The 25,295-nt window shown below is 41.2% G+C and overlaps 1 protein-coding gene across 1 annotated transcript in view; it reads right to left on the bottom strand.

The window, feature by feature from the left end:
* The window catches only part of LOC126092082 (E3 ubiquitin-protein ligase rnf8-like), a 183,520-nt gene that overhangs the window by 96,784 nt on the left and 61,441 nt on the right, over positions 1-25,295 (bottom strand). Inside the window, exons 6-7 of the mRNA XM_049907503.1 lie at positions 2,747-2,866; positions 71-227 (exon numbers count right to left, since the gene is read on the bottom strand). Of these exons, the coding sequence (XP_049763460.1) occupies positions 71-227; positions 2,747-2,866 (277 nt within the window). The remainder of the gene's footprint in view (positions 1-70; positions 228-2,746; positions 2,867-25,295) is intronic.

Below are 25,295 nucleotides of genomic sequence, written 5' to 3'. Positions count from 1 at the left end.
AATTCTGATGATTAGCAAATGTTTATCTGAATCATCTGATAATAGCAGATATAATAAAGAAATACTGTACCTTTTATCTCATTTTCAATTGCAGCCTTGTCATGATGCAAGTTTTCCAATGCTTCTTTAAGGCGACGTTTTGCTGCCTCCTCCCGCTCATCAACTTCCCGCAACAGACTTTCCATGAACATCTGATTGTTTTCCTCCTGTTTTTTCCCTTCTTCTTCCTGAATTTAACCACAAACATTCAAACATAAAATGGAGAAAGTCACCTTCTTCAGCAGTTACATTCTACATAATTAAAGTTAAACACTTAAAACTCAATTTAATGGAGTTTAAAACATATGTCAGTAGTGACCTGCCCTTCCAAAATTATTCTTTGCGTTCTTGTTTTTATACAGTTGTTTACACAGTTTACACTCTTGCATCATTGTTGTTGGGTACTCTTTAGTTAAGGACATAGTAAGAATAATGATTCAGGCATTGTACTGCGACTGCTCGCAGATATTTTAGATACCTGTGTGACTTCTGCAAGAGTTCTTCGGCAGATGTTTAAAATGGAATGTAATTTCACATAATCCTGTGGTTCCTTCCTGCCGTGTCTTTTTGAGCATGTGTTTCTTCTGTTATTGAAGTTTTGTACACTACAGAACACTCAGCCATATTTTCATAGTTTTGTAGTACTTAACAGTATTTCATTCAATAGCAGAAATTAATCCAATACACACAGTATTACACATTTCTTAGAACTGGAGAAATTAATTAACATACATGGAAGGACCAAAAAATAACTGGAATCATAATGATACACATTGTATGCTTGTAGGACCAGCTTTCACTGATAGAGGGCTATTGTAGGACCTCTCCTGAGTCATTCTGCCAGGCGGTGACACCAGACAGAAACTAGTGTGATTTATCTGGCAGTTCTGCGAGTGTGCATATAGTGCAGAAATGACAAGAGAAAATGGCTACTGCTTACGAACAACACATACGTGTGAAATTTTGTTTTTTACTTGGCAAGAATGCAGTGGAAACTGTTGTGATGATGCAAACAGCTTACAAAGAACATTCTCTTAATAAAATTCAAGTGTACGAATGGTTTTCTTGGTTTAAAAAGGGAGAAATGGCCACTGAAATCAGCCTCATTCCAGTCGCCCTTCAATTGTTCAAAACGAGGACAACATTGGCAAAATCCGTGATCTGATCAAGATCGATGCAGGATAATTGACCAGCTCAAGGACTTATCTGCTCTGTCCTGGAGCTCATCTCAGAGTATTTTGACCACTGACTTGGGAATGCGAAGAGTGACAGCAAAGCTGAGAGTTCTCACACACATGGTCAAAGGGATCACCGTGTTCAAGCCTGTCATGAAAGGAACGATAAATTCAAAGACAATCCAATTTTTTTTTTTTTTTCAACAAAATCATCACAGGTGACGAATCATGATGTTATGGTGTTATGGGTATGATCCAGAAAGGAAACAACAGTCAAGTCAATGAGTCAACTGGCTCACCTCATCCAAAAGAAGCTTGGCAGGTGAAATCGAACAAGAAGACAATATTTATCTTTTTGACATCACAGGGATCGTTTGTCCCTCAAAACCATACAGTAAACCAATAATTCTATTTGGAGATTATGAAAACACTTCACAGAACTTTGGCGTGTATGTGCCCAGCTTTGTGAAATTCCGTCATGTGATTTCCGTGCCATGGAAGTTTTCTGCACACACAGCTTACAATGCTTGCCAGTTTTTGGCCTTGATGGACTACGATCTTGCTCACTGCATCCTATTTGCCAGATTTAGCACCCTTGGACTTCTTCCTGTTCCTGATGACTTGAAATTGAAGCAATCTGCAGATGTCAAACATGTAAAATGCAATGTCATGAAGGTACTAGCAGTATCAAAGAGGACTAATTTAAAAGGTACGTCCAACACTGGAATGAAAATTTGGACAAGTGCATTAATGCAAATGGAGAATACTTTGAAAGATACTAACGTTGTATTTGAAAAACAATCAAGTACATGCTTCCTACAAAGAATTTCCGGTTATTTTTGGATCCCCCCCACCCCTCATACTAATGTATTTGTTGGCTGACAACAGACACATAGCCACAGGGTCAAAACAAACAATGTACAAGAACCACGATTTGGATCAAAAGCCATGAGTCCTCAATGATGCAAAAACAACTACAGCCTGACAGTAGCAGATTTTGTAACAAGATTCTTCACTTTCTATCTTTGCGTCCTTTTTGTACTTGGAAAGAGATGTGTGACTCAAACATGTCAGTAATTCTGGATACCAACATAATCTCCCTGTACCTTTCTAATTTTACTTTCTGATTCTGTAGATTTCTATCCCTACCTGTGTGATGAGTTACAATATTACTTATAAATATTTCATTCTGTAGCACTGTGGAGATAACTGGTTCTGAAGAATACCCATGGAGGTAGTAGCCGCCAGATTTCCAAGTAAAGCATCAGATGAAATGAAAACTGTTTTATAAGTATTGAGTCCATTGCTTATTTTAGTCTGCTCTGAACAGCAGTTATATCAATAAATTAAACTGCCATGTAATATAGCTACAGCCCTAAGAATATGTAACTTATCACAACTTTCTTCAGCAAATGAATGAGTATGAGCTTTCACTACAAAATTGGTTTTAAGACACACTGCTATTATCAGCATCAATGGTTATCAAGTAACAAACAAAGCACCTTAGGACCGCAGAAAAATGGAGAACTCACCAATCGTAATGTGCGTGTAGTCACTTCCTCCAGGTGACGAGCATTCTCGTCCTCTTGTTTTTCTTTCTCAGCCAGACGTGCTTTCATCGACTTCAACTTTCTCTTCAAAGTCAGTACCTCCTGTGAGAAATTATAAAATGAAAGAATAAATTCATAAAGAAGACTTGGTATAAGTCAGCTACCACAATACTAAATATTTTTGTCATCGAAAGTTATCTAAGATCTAACTTGAACATGCTACAATCTATGTACATGATATTATTAGAACAGTAATATATTGTGTGTCATTATTACGGCCAAACCTTGCCTGTTGAATGACTGAAGGATCATTTGAACAAAAATTAATTTATTAAGAAGACACCTCATATGTGATGATCTAATTCAACATTTGTTATTGGACACAGTGTTACATTTTGTGACTGTAATTACAAGAAACGCAAATTCTTTCAAAGTCTTATTCAGGTCACCTATTATTTTTTCCCCTTTAAGTACCAGGTAATTACTGCTGATAGCATCACTTTTTATATATTTGCATTTTGTTTCACATACTTTTCTTACTTAATGTTTACTAAGAATTTATAACAACTGAAAAAGAATGTGTGGTACTTCTAATAAAAAAAATTATTACTCAACAGTGCCATCTCTAAGGCAACTATCCTTTTCATAGTTACATCTCTCTTCCTAGAACTATGGCTAAATGTTGTGTAAAGAAGGAATGGCTACTATGCAAAAAAGATACACACGCAAATTCACACTGTTGGCCACAGCTGGATAATTATGTTAACTGGCAGCAAAAACAACATTACAGAATGTATCTTTGATTCCTTCAATACACTTGGTTTACAAAACCACACCACTGTGTCATTCACAGGAGCGTTTGAGAGCAGATCTGGGATGGAGGGATGCCCTCTACTGCTGACCACCACCAAGCAGGTATTCCAGCTGCACTGGAAAATTTATAATCTATCATAAATATACACCTAAGGTATTTTTTTTTTTAATATGGCCCAGTCTACCATATTTCACAAATGACTGGTGCTGTGGATCACTCAGGTTATGATGGGTATGTGTAATATGACACAAAACCGCATAACTGTTTAAATGTTTTATTTCCTTTCAACAAGAGTATAAATCCAATTTCCATAATTTAATAAGAGACCAATATATCCCCCTGCGGAATGTTATTTATATTATTTTGGACAGGTCACCCCAAATGGGAGGGGGGGAGGGAAAAAAAGGAAGAAGAAGAAGAAGAAGAGGAGAAGGAAGATATTCTTCCTCATTACAGCACTCAAACTGGGCTTATACCATTTTGCTCAACTACAGCTGTCATTATTTCCTACAAGAGTAACACTATCTCAGTTTTCCTATTTCTGGACCTAGTCTCCTTTTGCCAGAAGAGCGAATTTTTAGTGAAAACAATTTATACTGAAGGAGACACTGTAAGTAAACAGTTCAACATATGATGGTTGTTTAATGTGAAAAGTTTCACATGCCTTAGTGACTGAAAAATAGTTTGTCAAACTAGTTAAAGATAGATAAAGCCTTCCATCTCAAGCAGTGATGTTACAGTGTTTGTGAGAAATTTTTATTCTTTATAGGTCAAACTGACCTGGTACAACTATGAAAATTACTATTGTTTTTGTCAATGGGATCTGTAGTGTGTTTCACTATAATAAACTACGGAGTGACTATCCATTATCAAATCAATTATGAAAAGAAAGTTAAAAATACACCAAGAAAAGAATAGACATTTATTGTGCATGCAAAGTGATATCTTTCACATATTTCTGGGCCATCATTGCATTTGGCTTACAACTGCAGAGGTTATAAATAAATTAAGTAATACCACAAAAATTGTGTTGACTTTCTTGTAATATTTCTGGCTTCTGTCTTCTACATACATTCTAAATGATGTCACTGGTGGATATATGAGTAATGAATGAATACCTAAATCATCAATTCTGAAAGGATGGATTACTACTCACCAGACGACACGTTGAATTGCAGACAAGCACAATGAAAAGACTGTTACACAGTTAGCTTTTGGCCAAAGCCTTCTTTAGAAAAGAAAGGAACACACACACACACACACACACACACACACACACACACACACACACACACACACACACACACACACACACGTATGTTTTCCTCACTTCAGAAAAAAAACTCTGACCGTGCCTAATGCAATGTAAACTGGCAACACTGGCATGCTCATGTAACACTTTGGGCGGATGGTTATACGTAAATAACGAACAGACTGATAGGTAAGGAAATTTTTAAATACATTACTGTGAAGAGAACATTTGATTCGTCAATGTTTTTCCTCCTCCAAAGAACAATTAAGTAAATGACAGTAGTATAGTACTTTGCAATACTGTGAAAATTCAAGTCATTTAGTTAATTTCCTCTAATGCAATTGAAACTTTAATACATTTATTGTACCCATCCACATCCTTGCGGAAATGAACTATCACATGGCACCAAAGTTGGTGTCCAGTCCCCAGTGAATGAGACAGGAACTGTAATTGATGGTAACAACACAAGAGCTGAAATGATTAACTCTTGTTTTCCAAGGTTTATTTACAAAGGAAAACTCATGAGAATAGCCCCAATTTATCCTTGTACCAGTGAAAAGATGAATGAAATAAGTATTAGTGTCAGTCGTATTGAGAAACAGCTGAACTTATGAAAACTGAACACAGCTCCAGGGCCAAATGGAATCCCTGTAAGATTTTGTACGGAATTTGTAGCTGAGTTAGCTCCTCTTCTAACTGTAATCTATTGCCCATCCCTCAAAAAAAATCATACCTGTTTCTTTGGAAAAGCACAGATTACTCCCATCTACAAGAGAAGAATAGTAGGAATTATCCACAAAACTACCCTCTAATATCTTTGATATTGATTTGTATTCTTGGCATTTATTTGTTGTATAATCTTAGAATACACTGAGATCAAACATAATGAGGTATCTTGGACAGAATGACCTCCTCCATGCCAACCAAAACAGATTCCAAAAACATCGATCATGAGAAACCCACCTTGCACTTTTCTCACATGACATACTTAAAGCTTTGCATCAAGGTAGTCAGGTAAATGCAGTATTTTTTAATTTCCAAAAAGCATTTGACTCAGCACCACACCTAAGCTTACTGCCAAAAGTATGATCGTATGGGGTATCAAGTGAAATTTGTAACTGGATTGAGAACTTTTTGGTAAGGAGGACACAGTGCATTATCTTAGTAGTTACTGGAACAGGGTACCCTTTGCCACGCACTGTACGGTGGCTTGCGGAGTAACTCTGAAGATTTAGATGTAGATATCTTGGATGGAGGGTCATAGTTGGATGTAGAAGTCACTTTGGGTGTGCCCAGCGAAGTATGTTTGGACCCTTGCTGTTCATATTGTTTATTAATGATCTTGAACACAACGCACACAATATTAATAGTAACTTCAGACTTCTGCAGATGACTTAGTTATCTATAATGAAGGAAGCTGCATAAATATTCAGAGCTCAATAAGCTTTCAAAGTGGTACAGAGATTGACAAGTTGCTTTGAATGTTCATAAACGTAAAATTTTGCACTTCACAAAATGAAAATAACTTAGTATCCTATGACCATAATATCAATGAGTCATTGTTCGAATCAGCCAGCTCAAACAAATAACTGGCTGTAACACTTTGTAGGAATATGAAATGGAATGATCAGATAGGCTCAGTTGTGGGTAAAGCAGGTGGCAGACTTTGGGTTATTGGTGGAAAACTGGGGAAATGCAATCAGTCTATAAAGGAGACAGCATACATCTCATATCACTCATGTGACCTGTTTTAGAATATTGATCAAGTTTGTGGGACCCATACCAAATAGGACTAACAGGGGATATTGAATGTATACAGAGAGAAAGGCACCACAAATGGTCACAGGTTTGTTTGATCTGTTGGAGATTGTCTCAGAGGTACTGAAAGAACTGAACTGTCAGATTCTTGAAGACAGAGGTAAACTATCCTGAGACAGTTCTGAACAGTTCCAAGAACCAACTTTTTAAGATGAATGTAGGAATATACTACAATCTCCTACGTTTCGTTCACATAGGGACTGCGGGGATAAAATTTTAATAATTACTGCATGCACAGAGGCATTCAAACAATCATTGTTCTCACCCACCATTGGAACGAGAAGAAACCCTAATAACTGGTACAGTGGGGCATACCCTCTGCCATACACTTCTCAGTGGTTTACATGGTATAGATCCAGACATAGATCATAACCAACAATTTAACGAGTGAGATTATACAAAGCTCAGAGGAAAAAGGAACAGAAGACTTCAATACAGAAAATCTATAACAACATTAAACGACTAATGAAAACTAAATAAACTTACATTTGGAAAAAATGTCAGTACTGTTGGCAGAGAAACATAAAAGCAGTGGTGGGAGGAGGAAGTGGGAGAGGTCTCAGAGTAGCACGCTCTCTCTCTCTCTCTCTCTCTCTCTCTCTCTCTGACACTTTACCGCCCCCCCCCCCCTCCCCCACCCCACCTTTTACCTCTTGATCCCCTCTTGTTCCCACAACAGTTGAGTCCCTCTCATCTTTGGAACTTAGTGATCTGGCTTTCCTGTTTAACCTGCCTTTCCCTCTGTCCTTCCCCAGGAAGGAACTATCAGAAACAAACGCTAGGATACTTTGTGTAATTTTCTTTGTTTCTATCAGCAGTAGAGTGCACACAAAATAACTTTCCCCAACCTGCACAGATGGCATAGTGGGAGAAGCGAATAGGCAACAGTAGTGGCAGTGGCTGCACTGCGTGTCGCCAATGTATGTATGGGACGTGCACTTCAACAGTTAGAACTACTCAGAAGCAGAACGTTCAAATTACAGGTAGCAAGTGTGCATATCACCGTATTATAGCTTCTGTCATGTTGGAAGGCAGCTCTATTTTCAGCCATTCTGCGCATCCCCCACCATTAACTGCAAGTAGCGAATAAGATTCATTCTCTTTCCGAGCGGATAGCCATGAGTTACCAACTGGACTGTGAGAATCTCTCTTCCACGTGCTGCACTGTTGCCGTATTTTGCGACAATGCAGTTTCATTTACAGAGTGACCATATTATTCAGTCAGATGCTGATGTTACTTTCTTGTAGCAGTATAGCTGTGAATGTGTATCAGTAAAAGCTTTAGTGATATTTCCAAATGGAAATGTCATGTGATGGCAATAAAAGCGAAGTTCCTCACAAACAACTTTAATTGAATTGTGTGCCTATGGAGCATTCTTTTAATCATGCAACTGGTTTCATGATTTCCCGTCAGAAATATCACTGTATGTAGTAATCGACGGACAATCAGCAGTGATAGAAGTGATATCTGCATTTGCAAGGATGTGTTACAGGTGCACCTCTATCCCTGATCTGATAAACAATTTAGGGGTCATCTGAGCAGCCCTCTTAGACTGCTTGTAGATGATGTGATTTACCATCTTCAGTCATCAGAGATTAAAACAAATTAGAAAACGACTTAGACAAGAGATCTGTATGGTGAGGAAAGTGGCAACTGACTCTAAGTAATGAAAAGTCTGAAGTCATCCGCATTTACTAAAAGGAATCCACTAAATTCAGTTTACAGGATAAAACACATGATTCTAAAGGCTGTAAATTCAACTAAACACTTAGGGACTACAATTACAAATAACTTAAAACGCAACTATCACATGGATAATGTTGTGTGGAAAGCAAACCAAAGACTGTGATTTATTGGCAGATTTATTGGTAGAACATGCAACAGGTCCTCTAAAGAGACTACTTACACTGTGCTTTTCACCCTTCTTCTAGAGTATTGCTGTCAGGTATGGAATCCACAGCAGATAGAATTGATCGAAAAAGTTCAAAGAAGGGCAGCTTGTTTTGCATTTTCATGAAATAGGGGAGAGACTGCCATGGGTATGATAAGCAAATTGGGGTGGCAATCATTAAAACAATGGTGTTTTTCGTTGTGGCAGGATTTTCTCATGAAATTTCTGTCGCCAACTTTCTCCTCAGAGTGTGAAAATACTTTGTTGGTGCGCACCTACATAGGGAGGAATGTTCATCATAATAAAATAAGAAAAATTTAAGTTCGCAAGGAAATATAAAAGCGTTCGTATTTCCTGTGCGCTGTTCAAGAGGGGAATGGTAGAGAAACACATTTAAAGAATTATATGGATTAGAAGCAGTCATCAAACAAATGTAAGGATTTTGGTTTGAATTTGAGTTTACTTTGTTACATATTACACTTTTTACTTATAATACAGTCCAAATCGCAATAAATGGCAATTATTGCAACTATTTTTGATGGTCTTGTCATTAGACAATTGTCGGTTTGAGGAAAATTGTTCTTGACCTCTTCACAAAGCTGTATCAACCGTTCTCGCCTTCTGACGTCACACATGCAATTGCTGTGAAGCAGTGGACACAACCTCAAGCCTCAAATGTAAGATTTCTCTCATGTAGACGAATGATCAAAATCGGTTTTAAAGTGTATTAATCCCTCATAAATTCGAGCATATAATACGATATGCTGAAGGCAAATGAACATGATTGTTGGCTGCAGCAACACAGTTTGGCAACAGGGACTTCGTTTGCCCACACTCTGCCGCCATGCATGCGAAAAACCTTATCCCCTCCACGCCTCCCTATCGCTCCGCGTCTATGCACGGAAGCGCTGTCTCATGTGAAGCAGGCGCTATAACAAGGTTATGTCAATATGACCAATAATTGAAGAGGTCAGTTGTTTGCGACCACAGTATCAAATAAACTAGTAGAAGCATACACAAGTGAGATGGCAGCTTCTAATGGGCAAAACGTACAGATCAGTGAGGGGCTGCAAACTGAAGTGTCACCCTTCGGGCTGCAAACTGAAGTGTCACCCTTCAGAACAAAGGGGTGCTAATTCTGTGGCATGCATTGTGATGCATCATCTACCCAGTTGCAAAGGAAGCCTTATGTAGTCCAAATTTAGCTTATACTTACAGTTACCGTATTTACTCGAATCTAAGCCGCACTCAAATCTAAGCCGCACCTGAAAAATGAGACTCGAAATAAAGGAAAAAAAAATTCCCGAATCTAAGCCGCACCTGAAATTTGAGACTCGAAATTCAAGGGAAGAGGAAAGTTTTAGGCCGCACCTCCAAATCGAAACAAAGTTGTTCCATTGTAATATGAAACACAATTTAGGTCAAATGAATGACGATACAGCCACAGTAGTTTGGTTAGAGTCGTAAGCTTAGCAGTTAAGCTTTACCAGGTAGCCATTGCTATGCGTCAGGCGCTCCGTCTGTATTTATACAGGTACCCTTCCTTTTTCACGCGCTTCGTCTGGTTTGAATCGATTGCTTATATTGCTTTGATCTGATAATTGTCGTTTTCTTTGTTGTAGGTGTTTACGTCACTCTAAGCTGAAAATGCATTACTGTTCTGTGTCATGCATTGTTTGTTGCATTCTGATAGTGCGTGTTAACGGCCTGTCGCCGCTCGTGGCATGACTTCCTTTTGTGCGCGCTACCGCGCTTACAATTAAGAAGAAGAAGAAGAAGAAGAAGAAGAAGAAGAAGTGAGGAATCGTCTCATTAGCGAAACAATGGCAAGAGACTGCTATTTGTTGTTACTTACAGTGCTGCTTTCTTTGATAATGATCAACAAGAACCAAAAATAGTAGACTGCATAAGTTAGAACGTGTTCTGAACGAGAGTTAGGCGAAAATTTTTCTCCGTTTGAAAATCTTTGTGGCCGCTTCTTTAGTACATCAAATTCTGCACAGAAATTAGTCATCTTAGATTTAAAAATCTAGTCAGTTGCCGTGCTTCATTTCTGACTGTATCACTATTAGGCATAAGAATAATACGAATATAAGCATGACAATACGTATATTCTTCCGCGTTTGCTGTTGTCTCACTCTAGTTTCGTAGTTTATTACACAGACAGGATTTAAATCAGATAGCAGCAAACACGAAAGAATACATGGCAAAATGTTTATATTCGTATTATTTTTATGGTGAAGAGAATACTGCATGTGATTCACATTTCATCAGGTTCCTATTAGCAACCATCTCTTCTCACAGGTAGGAAAAAATTCAGAACGTAGAGTTGGCCATATTGACAAACATCCCAGTCTTGCCAGTTGGATTTTCGTAGTACATTGAAATTCCGCTACATTCGAAGATGAACAATACGGAATTTGTATTTACTTCGTAGGATAATGTATGAAAATGCAGTGGTCGAAACTCGGGGCGGAGAAAAAAAGCTCGTCTTCCACCTTTTTTTTTGTTAAAATTTATTAACTGACGGAGAGGTTTTGGCGCCAGTATATCTTTGTGCTTACAAAGCATGCCTGTGTAGCGCTACATATATTCGGCAGCAGAAGTTAGTTGTGGCGGCACCTACCAACATTTTTCAGAACTTCCGTTTGCTTTGCACTCTATTCTAAGCCGCAGGCGGTTTTTTTTATTACAAAAATGGGAAAAAAGTGCGGCTTAGATTTGAGTAAATACGGTATGTTTCATTATGGTTGTAAAGCAACTAATGCAATGAAGATGACACTGCCACAGTGGGTAGTTACAGCAAAGATGGCCTTCTCCTGAGTATTCATTGTAACTGACTTTGCACCATAAGCTGTGTCTGTCTGTTGCTTATCATGACTTGGTATTGTTTGACTGATGTTCTACGGACTTGCATTGGACTTACTGTTCAAGACTTGAGTTGGCCTGCCCCCAAAATTATTTCTCTCAATTAAAGATGACAAAGACACTCTTACTTACCTATTTACCTATTCAATTATTTGTGTAACTCAGTAAGACAGACAGGGACTGCACCTCAGAAGTGAGAATGAGGTGTGTCACATTCTACATTTTACTACAAAACAACAAATCTCAAAGCTGTGGAATTAAAGCAACACAAGAAACATGACTATAACCTCTTCACCAACTGCTACTGTAATCAAACTGTGAGCCATCTAAATAACAGGCAGTTTGTCACTGTCTATTCCCTTTGCTGCTTTTGATGACACAGAGGAGGAGCGGGACATCTATTTATGGCACCTTCAGCAGCATTTTCACTTTTCTGGTGATATCCACTGTATTATAGAGGCCATTTCTCCTCTCTTGGTCATTCCTAAACACACTGTGTGTGCTGGACATGCTTTTTGTAAACTATCCAAGTAAAGTGCTGGTAACAGACTTTCATATTGAGTTTTGCCAATGGCACATACTGCCACTTAAATCAAACAAAGCCTGGATCTCTTATTTATACAGTCTTATAATCTATGTAAGTTAGTTTATTCTAACCAAAATATCACATGTTGGAGGAACTCTTGGCCAGTACTCAGGATTTTGAAGTTGTGCAAATTGCTAACTGCTGAACTTCAGCTTCCTGACTATGTGAACACAGCCCCACATCACCATGACAAACAGCCAACGTCATGCCCCTCTTCAAAATCCGTAGAAGCACCAATGAGTATCAATGACAAACTCAATTCCCTAACGTTGCAAGGAAACTAACTATTGTTTCATCACACTGTTATTGACTTAATTTACAGTGTTTCCCTTGTTGGCAGCACAGTAAAGTGAGCCCCAGTCTTGACTGCCTTTCTGCTTTTTCAACGCATGTTTAATGCAATTGTACTGAACATATCAAGGAGTGTGCGTATAACCTCAAGTTAAGCCATCTCATTGTGCAGTGCCACACTGCATTAATACAAACTAAGTCTGCTAGTAACACATTGATGGTAATTAGTATCACAACATGACTAACCTGCATATTGAATGTTGTTCTGTTCTGTTACAAACTGCATCAGTTTACCTAATAAACTGGACTGCATACATCTGTTCAAGTTCTCCATTTTTTACACTACCCCACAAGCATTTATTAAGCCAAAGTGGTCAATAGGTGCTCTTCAATATATAATTCTGGAACAGGGCTTCGCATAAAAGTCACACTTCCATTGTCTGAGCTGTAACTCAGTCACAGCTAAAGCTGGGAAAGGCGCTTACATCTATTCCAGTTACAGACCACAACATCAGAAAAATACACTTTCCCAGTGTAACATCCAGCTAACGTGCATAAATATGGTATCAGGTTTGCAACAAGATTCCCCAAGTAAAATTCCCTGATTTTCAGACAAGTCAGCATTTTTCCCTGCCAATTTTTGAGATATCAAGGGTAAGTAAAGACATAAGTTAACAATGTGTCTTTGCAGCTATAATACAATAAACAATAGTGCAACCAAGGAAATATCTAAAAACTTGAATGCAGATGGCATTTCCTGATGTTAGCAGAAGTCTGAAGTACTAACATTAACATCTTTTGTAATGAAGTGTTTTTAGATGGAGAAAGCATGCAAAATGGTATGTGTGTTTAATTAAGATCACTGATGTTATTTTATTTCAATAAAACTAAACACATTTGGTGACAACCATACGGATTTCCTTGGAGTTGCAAGACAGATTTAAAATACCTTCACTGATTTCAGAAATAACCTCAGAAAAAAAAGGCCTCTTGAAAGATGTGTATAAGGTGGGGAAGAATTGTGTAAAGCAACGCTGTAGGCAATGCCAACAAAAGGTTGGTTCTACTATGTTGGTTATTGTCGGTTATTACCCATTGTGTTATATCTATTATTTTTCTTTTGAGGAATATATAGGTATATAGCGTATAAACTGCAAGCGACTGCCACAAGTTTCTTTCTCTTATCGTCCACACTTTCTATCATATAAACTACTTTTTAAGTGGTAAAATGTACTAGAAGAAATAAAATGTCAACAAAATGACACACTGTACAACGTACTTGTGCTGAGACAGTCGCAATTCGTGAAATCCATCGCCCATGGCCTCTGGCCTGCTGAGGAGCACCACAGTCCTGGTTCCATGGATAAACCATGAAAATCCGCTGAATTACGCCACACACAAAAAGATCCGACCTGTGGGTAGATCAGTGAGACTAGATCTGATGGGCAGTGCTTGCACAATAGTGGGAAGTGAATGGCTTCAGATTGGCAGGCCCAATCCATTACAAATACCAGCACAAACTGAGTGCAGTTTTGGCCCGTCACGGAAATCCACCCATGTGGCCAGCTATTCATGAGCCACACACTGCATGTTGATGAAATGAGACCATGGTGATCAATCCATGCTACAGATAACTTGTTCAAACACTCTTGAGACTCAATAATGAGGATAGGTAGCAACTCACTGTGAAGATGATTGCTGAGCCGAAGATAGCCAACGTAGAAAAGAAGATCACACACACGCAACTAAATTTTCAGCCACAGCTTTTGTCAGAAAATAAGAGCACACACATTCACACAGTTACTCAGACACAACTCATGCACACATGACCGCCGTCTCTGGCAGCTGCGTCCACAGTTCTGAGAATTAGATCCAAACAAACCACTCCTCAAGCCTCCCTCTCCCTTGTCAGAAGCTGCTAGGCTAGCAGCAAGAAGTGGTGAGAGCACTGACTACAAGCTGAGGGGAGTCTAAGGAAGTGGAGAAGCAGTAGCAATGAGTGAGCAGGAAAGCGACACATGTACTCAGTTGCACCAAGTCAGTGACAATGCATGACACCTCAGTAAACAAACTATTTCATCTACTGAGACAAAAATGAGCTTATTCCAGTGGTTTTTTTTTTTTTTCAAATTTCCCTGAAGTGTTTGAACTTCCCTGATTTCCGGAACCTGTGGCAACCATGGGCACAGACAGAAAATAATAAGCCCCCTGATTTCCGGAACCTGTGGCAACCATGGGCATAGAAAGAAAATAATAAGCTGAGCAATAAAACTTTAATTATTTTGTTCTCAAGTACGGCGGTCAATTTCGTATCGAGAACAATAACTTTTCAAGGCCCTACATGATCTGTGCTACAATTCTGCATATCTATACTACTAGAAATGATGATCAAATGAAGCTGCCAGGTAGACACTAACTACAATACTGCCCATGTTGTTGCAGTAAGTAAAGAAATACATTTTTCAACAACTTGCAAGATACTACCACTCATTAAAATTTCTGATATTTTATGGGCGTAAGACCATGGGCAAAGACAATTATCCGTTCTGGAGCACAGCCTTATGCCCATAAACCCATAAAACAAATATCAGCAATAATGCAAATATCAGCCATGAAAGCCTCCATTCTACGAAACATTACAATATCTCACGTCTTCTTGTCACAGAGCCAGTACCAAGCATCACACTACAAAAAAATGAATATGTAACTTCTGCACGACCCATCAGATAATGGGCTTGGTAAGGCTCGAACACTATTTTATGGAAATATTTCTAAAGTGACTGGTTGCAGTTTTTTTATTTACATTTAAAGAATTACACTATGTCAGAAAAAAAGCATTTTCTACAACTCATTCCAGCAGCAGAAGGAATCCATGGCATGCAATTTTATCCTGATGTGATGTAACTCAGGTTCAGAACAGTAAATAAAATTCATCTATCAAACATCCCATTATTCAAGATTATCAGTTTTAGAAGATAATCTTCCATCTTTCACCTTGGACAGTTACAGCCATATGGCATAGTATTGGTTACCAACCTCTACTAACAAGGACCATGGTACATGTAACTTTAAAGCACATTGCTGCTTGGTGTCATGATCTGAAAATGGCCTGTGTCAATTATTCATGAAAGTGCACTCTGCAAGTACAGGGTGTTCCATTTACCTGATGACCGACTGTGCAGCCAGGCAGCGAGCGCTCCATTGCTCGGCAACCAGATGCTGTGTCACCCGTCTACTGTTGTGGTACGCAATGACTACATTTAAAATTTAAGCAAATAAATTTTGTACTCCCCCATGTCATGCAAGGAGATGTTTGAACTGCCTATTGTTATTTTCCATGCCTCTCTGACATCTACTCAAGAAATTATTAATCATATGTTGTAATTCTCTCTGAGATATTGAATTAATTGCTTCATGGATATTATCCTTGAGTTCCTATATCATGTGAGGATTTGTTGTGTACACTTTGTCCTTTGGTGCACCCCGCAAATAAAAATTGCATGGAGTTAAATTAGGACTTCTTGCGGGTCAGATAATATTACTAATCACTCTTTCATCGAACACATCGTGAATTGCGTGCAGTATTGGTCGTGTAAGCCCTTGCCAAATACTGTTGAACAAATGTGAAGCTTTTCTCTCTTTCACTCAGTTCATTAAAAAATTTTTGCAAAATGTTTTGCACATGTCTTTCACTTGTAACTGTGTCATTAAAAAGAATTAGGCCTATTATTCTGTCACCACTAACTATGCACAATGCCCCTATTTTCTGATCATCAAGGGGTTCCTCGTGAAGCACAACAGGTCTATCTGCGCTCCAACGTCAACAGTTTTGGGAGTTAACATACTCATGTAAATGGAACCAAGCTTCGTCTGAAAACAGAATGAGGTAATGATCCATTTCATCATCATGCATTTGTTTTAAAACCCATTTGCAAAACTCAATTCTGTGCACAGGATCACCTGGTCGAAGTTCCTGTACTACTGATCCTTAATAGGGCCTTAGCCCAAGCACCTCTTTGTACAGACGCTTTATGTCCATCTTTTCAGAGATGGTTGCAGAACTTTGCTGTTCGAGAAAGGATGTCAAATCAACCAACTTTCAGCCATCTAGTTTCCAAACTTATTTTATTTGGGTACCAGTTTCGGAAATTTAGTACGCCATTTTCTTTGTACAGAGGTGTAAAATTTTTGTGTTTGTTGAGAAAGATGTCTAAGAGACTTTTTAGGGGAGTTTCCCATGCGGTATGCAATGTCATCGAGATAATCTTCTGTGAGCACTGTACATCATTGTTTATGCTTCTTATCTAGAAAACTTCCCATTTCACGAAATTTATTCACTAATTTGTAAACTGCATCAACTCAGAACTCAAACACCTGGAAACTTATGTACACACACTCTCCGAACAGTACGAGGCCACTCTGTATGCACATATGAATTATCAATAAACACTCACTGTGAAATTGAATAAGTTGCTCTTGCTATTGTTGTGTTCGCAAACTTCACTGTTATACTTGTGATGCCTGTTTCACTGCTTGAATGAGTGTTTGTGTGTGTGTGTGTGTGTGTTTGAGGTTTATGGGCACTAAACAGCACGGTCATCAGCGCCCAAACGCATAAAAGCAGGAACACATGTGGTGAAGGGACTAAGACAGACAGCGAACAAGGAGAACGGCTAAAAGACACAGACCTGATGCAGTTCCAAATCCTCACATACAGAGGCAAAACAGGAGGAGAAGAAACACACTAAAAAAGGAAACAAGGAAAAGAGAACAGAAACCAAAGTGAAACAAGGAGGTAATCGTGACTGGCGGACCTCTTACCTAAAACCTGGGTCAGCCAGTCACCCAGCAGCACATTAAAACCCACTCCCTAAAATCCAAGGCAACAAATTGGACAAGACACAAAACCGTAAGACCTTAACCACAGTCATTGCGTCATCTTGCAAAACAGAGGGCAAATCCAGTGGCAAAGAAACCACCGCCCTCTGATCAGAGAATAAAAGACAGTCAAGTAAAATGTGGCGGACAGTAATCTGGACGCCAAAAGCACTGCAGATTGGGGGGTCCTCCCACCGGAGTAAAAAACCATGCGTTAAGGGACTGTGCCCAATGTGGAGGCGAGTGAGGAGAACCTCATCCCACCTGCATGACTGGTAGGACGTGCGCCATGGCCACGTGGTGGCCTTGACCAGATGCAGCTTATTTTCACCACTCCTCTTCCTATTGACGCATAACACGAAAACGCAAGAGGGAGGTACCAGCATGGAGGGGGATGGCACATTTAACAACGTGAAGGAGGGAACATGCATCTTTGGCAGCCACATCCGCCAGTTCGTTTCCCCTAATACCCACATGCCCCGGCAGCCAGCAGAAAGAAACCTCCTTCCCCTGCCGTTGCAGGTGGAGAAGGGCATCCCTGTTTAGAGCCATCCGTAAATACTGGTACATGGTCGGGATGCTGGTGTAAAATATCGTAAAACAAACGCAGGAGGGCAGCTCCTCCGGTACTCCGACAAGTCTAAAAGGACGCTGGGCCTCTGGAGCAACCAGGGAGGCAGGCAGGCGTGTAAAACCTTGGAGTTGGGGGGCCACAAGCTCCACACCAAGGGACTGAAGCAAATGCTTGGCACGAATCCCAAATGGTCTCGTTGCCCTGGGACAACTGGAAAAAGAGACGTTCCATAGGCGGTCGGGCAACAGTAGGGTACACAGGGGAGGTAGGACAGGCAAGGAATTGACACACCCGTCGCACCATGAGGAGTTTCCGCCAGATGGCGAGCGGTGGTTCCCCTGCCTCAGCACACAGGCTAGGGATGGGACTGGTACGGAAGGCACCAGTGGCCAGCCTGATACCCTCACGGTGTACTGCATCAAGAATCTTCAGATACAAAGGCCTTGCTGACCCATACACGGTGCAACCATAGTCAAGACGCGATCGGACGAAAGCTCTATAAAACTGCAGCAGACGCGCCCAATCTGCTCCCCAGGACCGATGGCTCAGACACTTCAAAATATTCAGTGCCTTCAGGGCCCGCACCTTGAGGTCTTTAAGGTGAGGCAACCACGACAACTTGGAATCAAAAGTGAGGCCCAGGAACCTCACAGCGACGCTAAAAGGAAGAATGGTGTCCCTCAGACACAATTCAGGGGAGGTAAAAAGACGTCAAGAACGATTAAAATGAACACACACACACACATTTGTCTGCAGAAAAGGTAAAACCTGTCTTCGCAGTCCATGCCTCTAATCGCTTTATCGTAAGCTGTAACTGCCGACTAGCAGTGACAAGACTGGAGGAAGAACAGAAAACAGCAAAATCGTCCACAAACAAGGAGCATTGGGCAGGACTCCAGATAGTGGATGTGATACTGTTAATGGGACGGCAAACAGGGTGACACTTAAAACGCTTCCCTGAGGAACACCATTCTCCTGCACATACAAATCAGATAGCACATTACCAACCCGATATCGAAAGAGGCGGTGGGAAAGAAAGGACCGAATGAAGATGGGGAGACGGCCACGAAAGCCCCACTGATGGAGTTGATTGAGGATAAGGCGGCGCCAAGTAGTGTCATACGCCTTATTAATGTCAAAGAATACACCTAGACAATGCCGGTTACGTAGGAAGGCCTGCTGGATGGCTGCCTCAAGCAGGGTCAAGTTGTCTATAGTTGAACGACATCTCCGAAATCCACACTGAGAGGGGCTAAGGAGCTGCCTGGTCTCGAGCAGCCAAACCAGGCGACGATTGACCATGCGTTCCAACGTCTTCCCGACACAGCTCGTCAAAGCAATACTTCGATAACCACTGCGATTCATTCGGTCCTTCCCCGGTTTGAGGAGGGGAATCAAAATTGCCTCCCTCCACGAGTCAGGGAACGTGCCAGATAACCATATCATATTAAAACAATTCAGGAGAATCAGGAGAACATCCTTGGATGGCAGCAACAAGTGCTGCAGCATGCTCTATCGGATTTGATCATGACCAGGCACAGTATCATGAGCCACAGACAGCACCAAATCCAGTTCCCACATTGTGAAGGGGCAGTTGTAGGGTTCAGAATTTGGAAACCGAAAGTCCAAGTGACCCCTCTCGATGGCAGTGCGTTAGCGGCAGAAATCTGGATCACAGTTAATAATGGCGGTAGATTCCGCAAAATGCATGGCCAGTGTCTGGGCAATGTCTCTCAGCGCCATGAGGAGACATCCCTGATGCAGCAATGCCATGACAGGTAGTTGGCCGAGTTTCCCAGAAATCCTCCTGACGGCTTCCCATACTTTCATAGAACTAGTGAAGCAGGAGATGGAGTTCAAGAACGATTGCCATGACCATTGTTTGCTCTCTTTAATCACTCGCCACGTCTTGGCCCTTGCCACCCAAAAGGCCGCAAGATTGTCAGCTGAGGTGTTTTCAGAAATTACTGCAACCAGTCGCCTTTTATGTAGATGTATTTTATTTAACCATGACCGGTTTCGAGCTGCCTAGCAACTCATCATCAGATGGTATATACATTTAGTGCTTTTTTGTACCCATCTGATGATGAGTTGCTAGGCAGCTCGAAACCGGTCATGGTTAAATAAAATACATCTACATAAAAGGCGACTGGTTGCAGTAATTTCTGAAAACCTTTTCACACCACAGTCGCAGTGTTCCACATCCACAATGGATAAAAGTCTTGTCAGCTGAGGGACGGCACTTGAAGCGGCGCAGAGCTGCACGGCGGGCTCGGATGGCCGAGTGGCACTCAGTGGTCCACCAAGGGACAGGACGCTTCTTGGGATGACTGGATGACCATGGGATTGACAATTCAGCAGCATGGGAGATCACGGCTGTAACATGGACACTGGCACGGTGTTCCAAAACAGCCAGTTGGCTGAGAAGTGTCCAGTCAGCTCTGCAGAGGTGGCACCGGGGCGGCACTGGTAATGCCACAGCCTCATCCAGGAGACAAATCCAAAGGGGGAATTGGTCACTAGAATGGAGGTCAGCAGCAACCTCCCACAGAGCAGAATCCATGAGTGCTGGAGAGCAAAAGGAAAGGTCAATAGCTGATGACGACCCAGAAGCAGTACAGAAATGATTGGGAGCACCAGAGTTGAGCACGCACAGTTCTTCAGACATCATGAGGCTCTCCAAAACGCGACCCCTGGGGCAAGTAGTCTGAAGAGCTCCATAAGACATTATGAGCATTGAAGTCCCCCAGAAGAAGAAATGGGTGGGGGAGTTGGCTAATAAGGTCTGTGAGAGCATCAGAGTCTATTGCATCCTGAGGTGGTAAGTAAACTGAACAGACTGTGAGCCTCCGACCCACAAGAAGGTCAACTGCAACTGCTTGCAAGTCTGTAACGAGAGGGAGCTCAGATGAGTGGTGTACGTCACGGACAAAAACCGTAACATCGCCCTTTGCCCTTTCTCCCATCAGATCATCTTTCCGATATACGGTATAGCCCCGTAAAGAAAGAGCATCAGTGGCCCGAAAATGTGTCTCTTGGAGACATAAGCACAAAGGGCACTCTCGTACAAGGAGTTGTAATTCGGCCACATGCGTCCTGTAATATGGGAGCCAGTGATCAGGGTGGCTGAACTTTCACCCTGCCTCTGTGCTTTGGAGGAGAGCCCGTACTGACCGGAAATTTATTCCTGGGGCGAGAAGATCGCCCCCGGTCGACATAAATGTCCATCAGCTCCGATGACGACCCAAGGGAGATGTTAGACAGTACGATGGCCTCGTCATCGGACCGACCCTGACTAGTCTCCTCAGGTGGCAAAACCTTCACCTTCGGCGTCTTGGGGGGCTTAGAATGCAGAACCTTGTCAACAGTTGGAGCTTTACTCGCCTGGGCAGAAGGCTCCATATGGGGAGAGGCAGGAAGTACTCCAATGTCAGCAACCACGGCCTTGTCCGACGTTGTGGGGAGGGCTGCAGGTTTCAAAACAACCGCAGCAGCACAAGTGCACTGGCAAACACAGATATTAGTGTTAACACTAGCAACCTCCGTTTTCGTTGCAATAGTGGCCAACTGTACCGGTTTTTTCAGAGCAGAAGCGAAAGATGCAGGAGGCTGCATGGCCTTAAAGAGCTTCTTGGCCTCACCATAGGGGATGCGCTTAGATGTTTAAATCTCCTGTATCTTATGTTCTTCGAGATAGATGGACCAGACCCGGCTCCAGACAGGGTGACTCCCAGAGCAATTCACGCACTTCACAGGCGATGAACAATCGGCTCCTTCATGGGCAGGCTGACCACATTTACCACAAGTGGCTATCCTATTGCACCCCAACGTAGTATGCCCAAAGTGCTGACATTTAAAACAGCGCATTGGGTTGGGGAAATATGACCATACTGGCAAACGTAAGAAACCCGCTTTAACATGCTCTGGGAGTCTCGGGCAACTGAACGTGAGAATAAACGAGTTGGATTTGACTAGGTCCTCATCGACTCATTTCATAATACAGGGTGTCTACGTGGACAAGAAAAAAATATTCCCGGATTTTTCCCGGATTTCCCGGTTAAAAACACAATTTCTCCCGGATGAAATTGCGTATAATGCGGGTGAAAATACATCCGGGTTAAGTAACAGTATACTTTCCCTTGGAGCTATAAAACGTATCAGTCCTTTGAATCGTAAAGGTCTTATACCGGCGGAGGACGTCCCACCACTTTAGGAAACGAAATCCTCGAAAAACAATGCGTTTGGAAAGTTGTTTGATGCGAGACAATTATTTTCGTATTGCGAAAGTATTTACACAAATTCCACAAATTACAGCACGGTAGCTTCCGAAACTCTAAAATAGAGATTGCGTTGAGCGATGCACTTTTGTCAGCCAGTCATAGCTCATGTCACGTGACCTCGCTAGCGAATGACGGCAGTTATTCAGAGCACGAGGCCTACGAGAAAGACAGGCCGCAGCGCCTACGAGAAAGACAGGCCGCGGCGCGTACGTTACGAAGTTACGCCGAGCTCGCTCAACTCAGCTAAGTGCGTTTCTACACCCGTTAACTCGTAAGCAGATGTGTATGTACGAACGACAATTGCACCGTCTATTGGCATCCACTGTTATTAGTCCTACAATGATAGGAAGTCCGTAGGCCTACTAACAGGCTCTAATTTGGCAATTAAAATCGTGCCAAAATGATTATCAGTTGCGTAGAAAAGTCGAAGTGTTCTGGCATGAAGAGACTTGTGACATTGCTCAGTAATACATTATGCACATTTTTTTGAAGGTCAATTACACTTTTTGGCATCGATTGCATAATTTTTTATCTATGAAAGAACAACATTAAACATGAAAACTAACCTGAAGCTCGGTCTTTTTTTAGCGTGTGTTACATGTTAAGTCATATCAAATACAAATGTGCCAGTAAAATTTTAAATAGTGGCATAAATGACGTATCTTCTGGGCCCGACATTTTTCAAATAGCTGATCCTCAAAGTGTTACGTTTTGAATGAAAGTTATAAAGCCCTGTGATTTAAGAAATTCACTGCACATTCTCACACGTAACATAAATCATCTTGCGTGGAAATTTACTTTGAAAGTAATGCATCTCAAGCCACTATTCGTAATATTTTCTGGTGATTGTTAGAAATTTAAACAGTTGTGACGTCACGCACATCGAATGCACGTTAGTTGTTACGGACGTACTGCATAATCTTCGACCTTAAAGCCTTTGACACTTTTCGGTGTCGGCAAACTGGTCTGTACATTGTGTAAATTACCCATTTTCTATCCAACTAAACTTTTATTTTGGTGTTATTCTCTGATTTATGTTTCATTGCTGCAGTATTATTCAGCAGTAGTGGACTAAAGTTCTTTGTCAGCGTATCTGATCTTACACGTCAAACCTACAAAACTAACTGAAATCTAAAACAATGAAAAATCCGGGAATTCTAAAAAATTCCCGGGTTTTTCCCGGATTTGTCCCGGATGAAAAAATTCCCGGGTTTTTCCCGAATCTCCCGGATGTCCCGGGCCGTATACACCCTGTAATATGCTGCATGCCAACAATACCTTCGTCAGCCCACTCAGATTTTAACTCGTCTGTGGGGATATCCACCAAGTCCCTACATGTCACAACACCCTTACTATAGTTCAAAGTGGAGTGGAGCTCGGTCTTGATAGCGTACTCTCCGAGACAGGTTGCTTTCCGAAGAGAAGCGACTTGACAGGAACTAGAAGTCTCAACTAACAGAGTCCCATTGCGCAGTCGCTTCACAGATTTCAGTGTTCCTGCAATGCCCTCAAGACCCTTGTGGATGTAAAAGGGAGAAACCCTCTCAAAGCTACCCTCCTTCCATTTAATAATCAAAAACACATTCTCATTATCAGCATGTGCTCTGTTACGACAGTCTGATAAATCTCTAGCAACACCAGGCACTGGAGGACTCTCAGGATGAAGTCGCTTTTTCGATGTGGTGTGTTTTCCTACCAGTGGCCCACCCAATCCACTGGTAGGGGGAAACGTAGAGGTCGAAGGGTCCATTGCGGTCCCACGAGCAGCTAGGGATTTAAAGGTCCGCTCAGACAGAGCCCCGCGTGCCTGAGTAAGCCTTATACAACTGGGGTGCGGGGTTTTTATAGAGGTTGGCCTTCCTCGCAATCCAGGCGGTCAAGCCAAGATTACCATTCCCCACAGCACACAACACTCCACCGCCACGCCATACGGTGGTCGATGAAGCATGTCCAGGGGTTACAGTGACAGGGAACTGGCGGTGCTGACCAGTCCCCAGCCCAGGACCCCGGGGTCGCCAAGCCCGTACTCAGCAACTGAATGCTGAGCCCCTGGGGGCCTGCTTGAATGACAGCTGGCCGACAAGACGCGTATGTCTGTATGGCGTTCAGGCTATATATATATAAAAAAAATAAAAAAATAAAAAAAGAAGAAGAAGAAGAAGAAGAAAGGGGGGGGGGGCATATTGTGGTCCCATGGGACCCATTCAACCAGCAGGCGCAGAGTCCGTGACCAGCCTGCAATAACCCGGGCAGGCAGTCTCATCAGATAAATGGAATATGCTGTATACAAGGTGATTCAGAAAAAAGTTCATATGAACATAGGTCTGCAAATGTTTAGTTACAGAGTTATGGCTAATAAAAGATTTTGCCTGAAATTTAGCAACTTCACTAATATGAATGAAGCCATCGCAGAACTGTATGAGGCTAAAGTAAAGCATGATTTCCATTTATTTTGTTGTTATTGGTCTGGTGAATCTAATAAAACATGATCCAGACATGTATCTGAAGCAGTTTTCCATAACCCTGTAAGACCGAAATGAGCAACAAAATCTGTTCATACACTTGCAGCTAAAGGCATTGAACCGGGTGGAAACACTTTTGAATATGTACTGTGAAATTGTATGTACCCTGTACAACTTCCTCAACACTGAGCTTTGCTTTTTTTGGTTTAACATTAATTCACATGTGCTATAGTATTAATAACAGCAGATTGTCTGACATGTTCGTGTTCATACAGTTTCAATTAACATTATTACCATCATTTTTCCAAAATTAAATTCTCTACAACTTCTGTTGAAAACTTTAGTTTTTTTAAATTCCTGACAATTGCACAAATTGGGCCAAGTAATTAATAAATTAAAAATTTTATGAAATTGCGTCTTTGTTTCTCTGGATGTTCTGGGAAACTACTGTAGATACATGTCTGGGACATGTTTTATTAGATTCACCAGATCAATAACAACGTAAATGGAAATCGTGCTTTACTTTAACCTCATACAGTTTTGCGATGGCTTCACATTAGCGAAGCTGCTAAATTTCAGGCAAAATCCTTTATTAGCCATAACTCTGTAACTAGACATTTGCGGACCTATGTATATATGAACCTTTTTCTTTAGCTTTGTTCACAGAACAACATACTAAAATATTTGCATATCTTCGTGAATCACCATGGATAATTCAAAGCTCTCATAACCTATCCTGTCTCATATCATTATAATGGTCCAATGTCGGCTTGTGATTAATCTTCTTAAAGTGATAAGTATATAATAACAGTGTGT

The sequence above is a fragment of the Schistocerca cancellata genome, chromosome 7 (assembly GCF_023864275.1).
Source record: "Schistocerca cancellata isolate TAMUIC-IGC-003103 chromosome 7, iqSchCanc2.1, whole genome shotgun sequence".
NCBI lineage: Eukaryota > Metazoa > Arthropoda > Insecta > Orthoptera > Acrididae > Schistocerca > Schistocerca cancellata.
The sequence above is the reverse complement of the archived record's forward strand: the minus strand, read 5'-3'. Positions and strand labels throughout refer to the sequence as shown.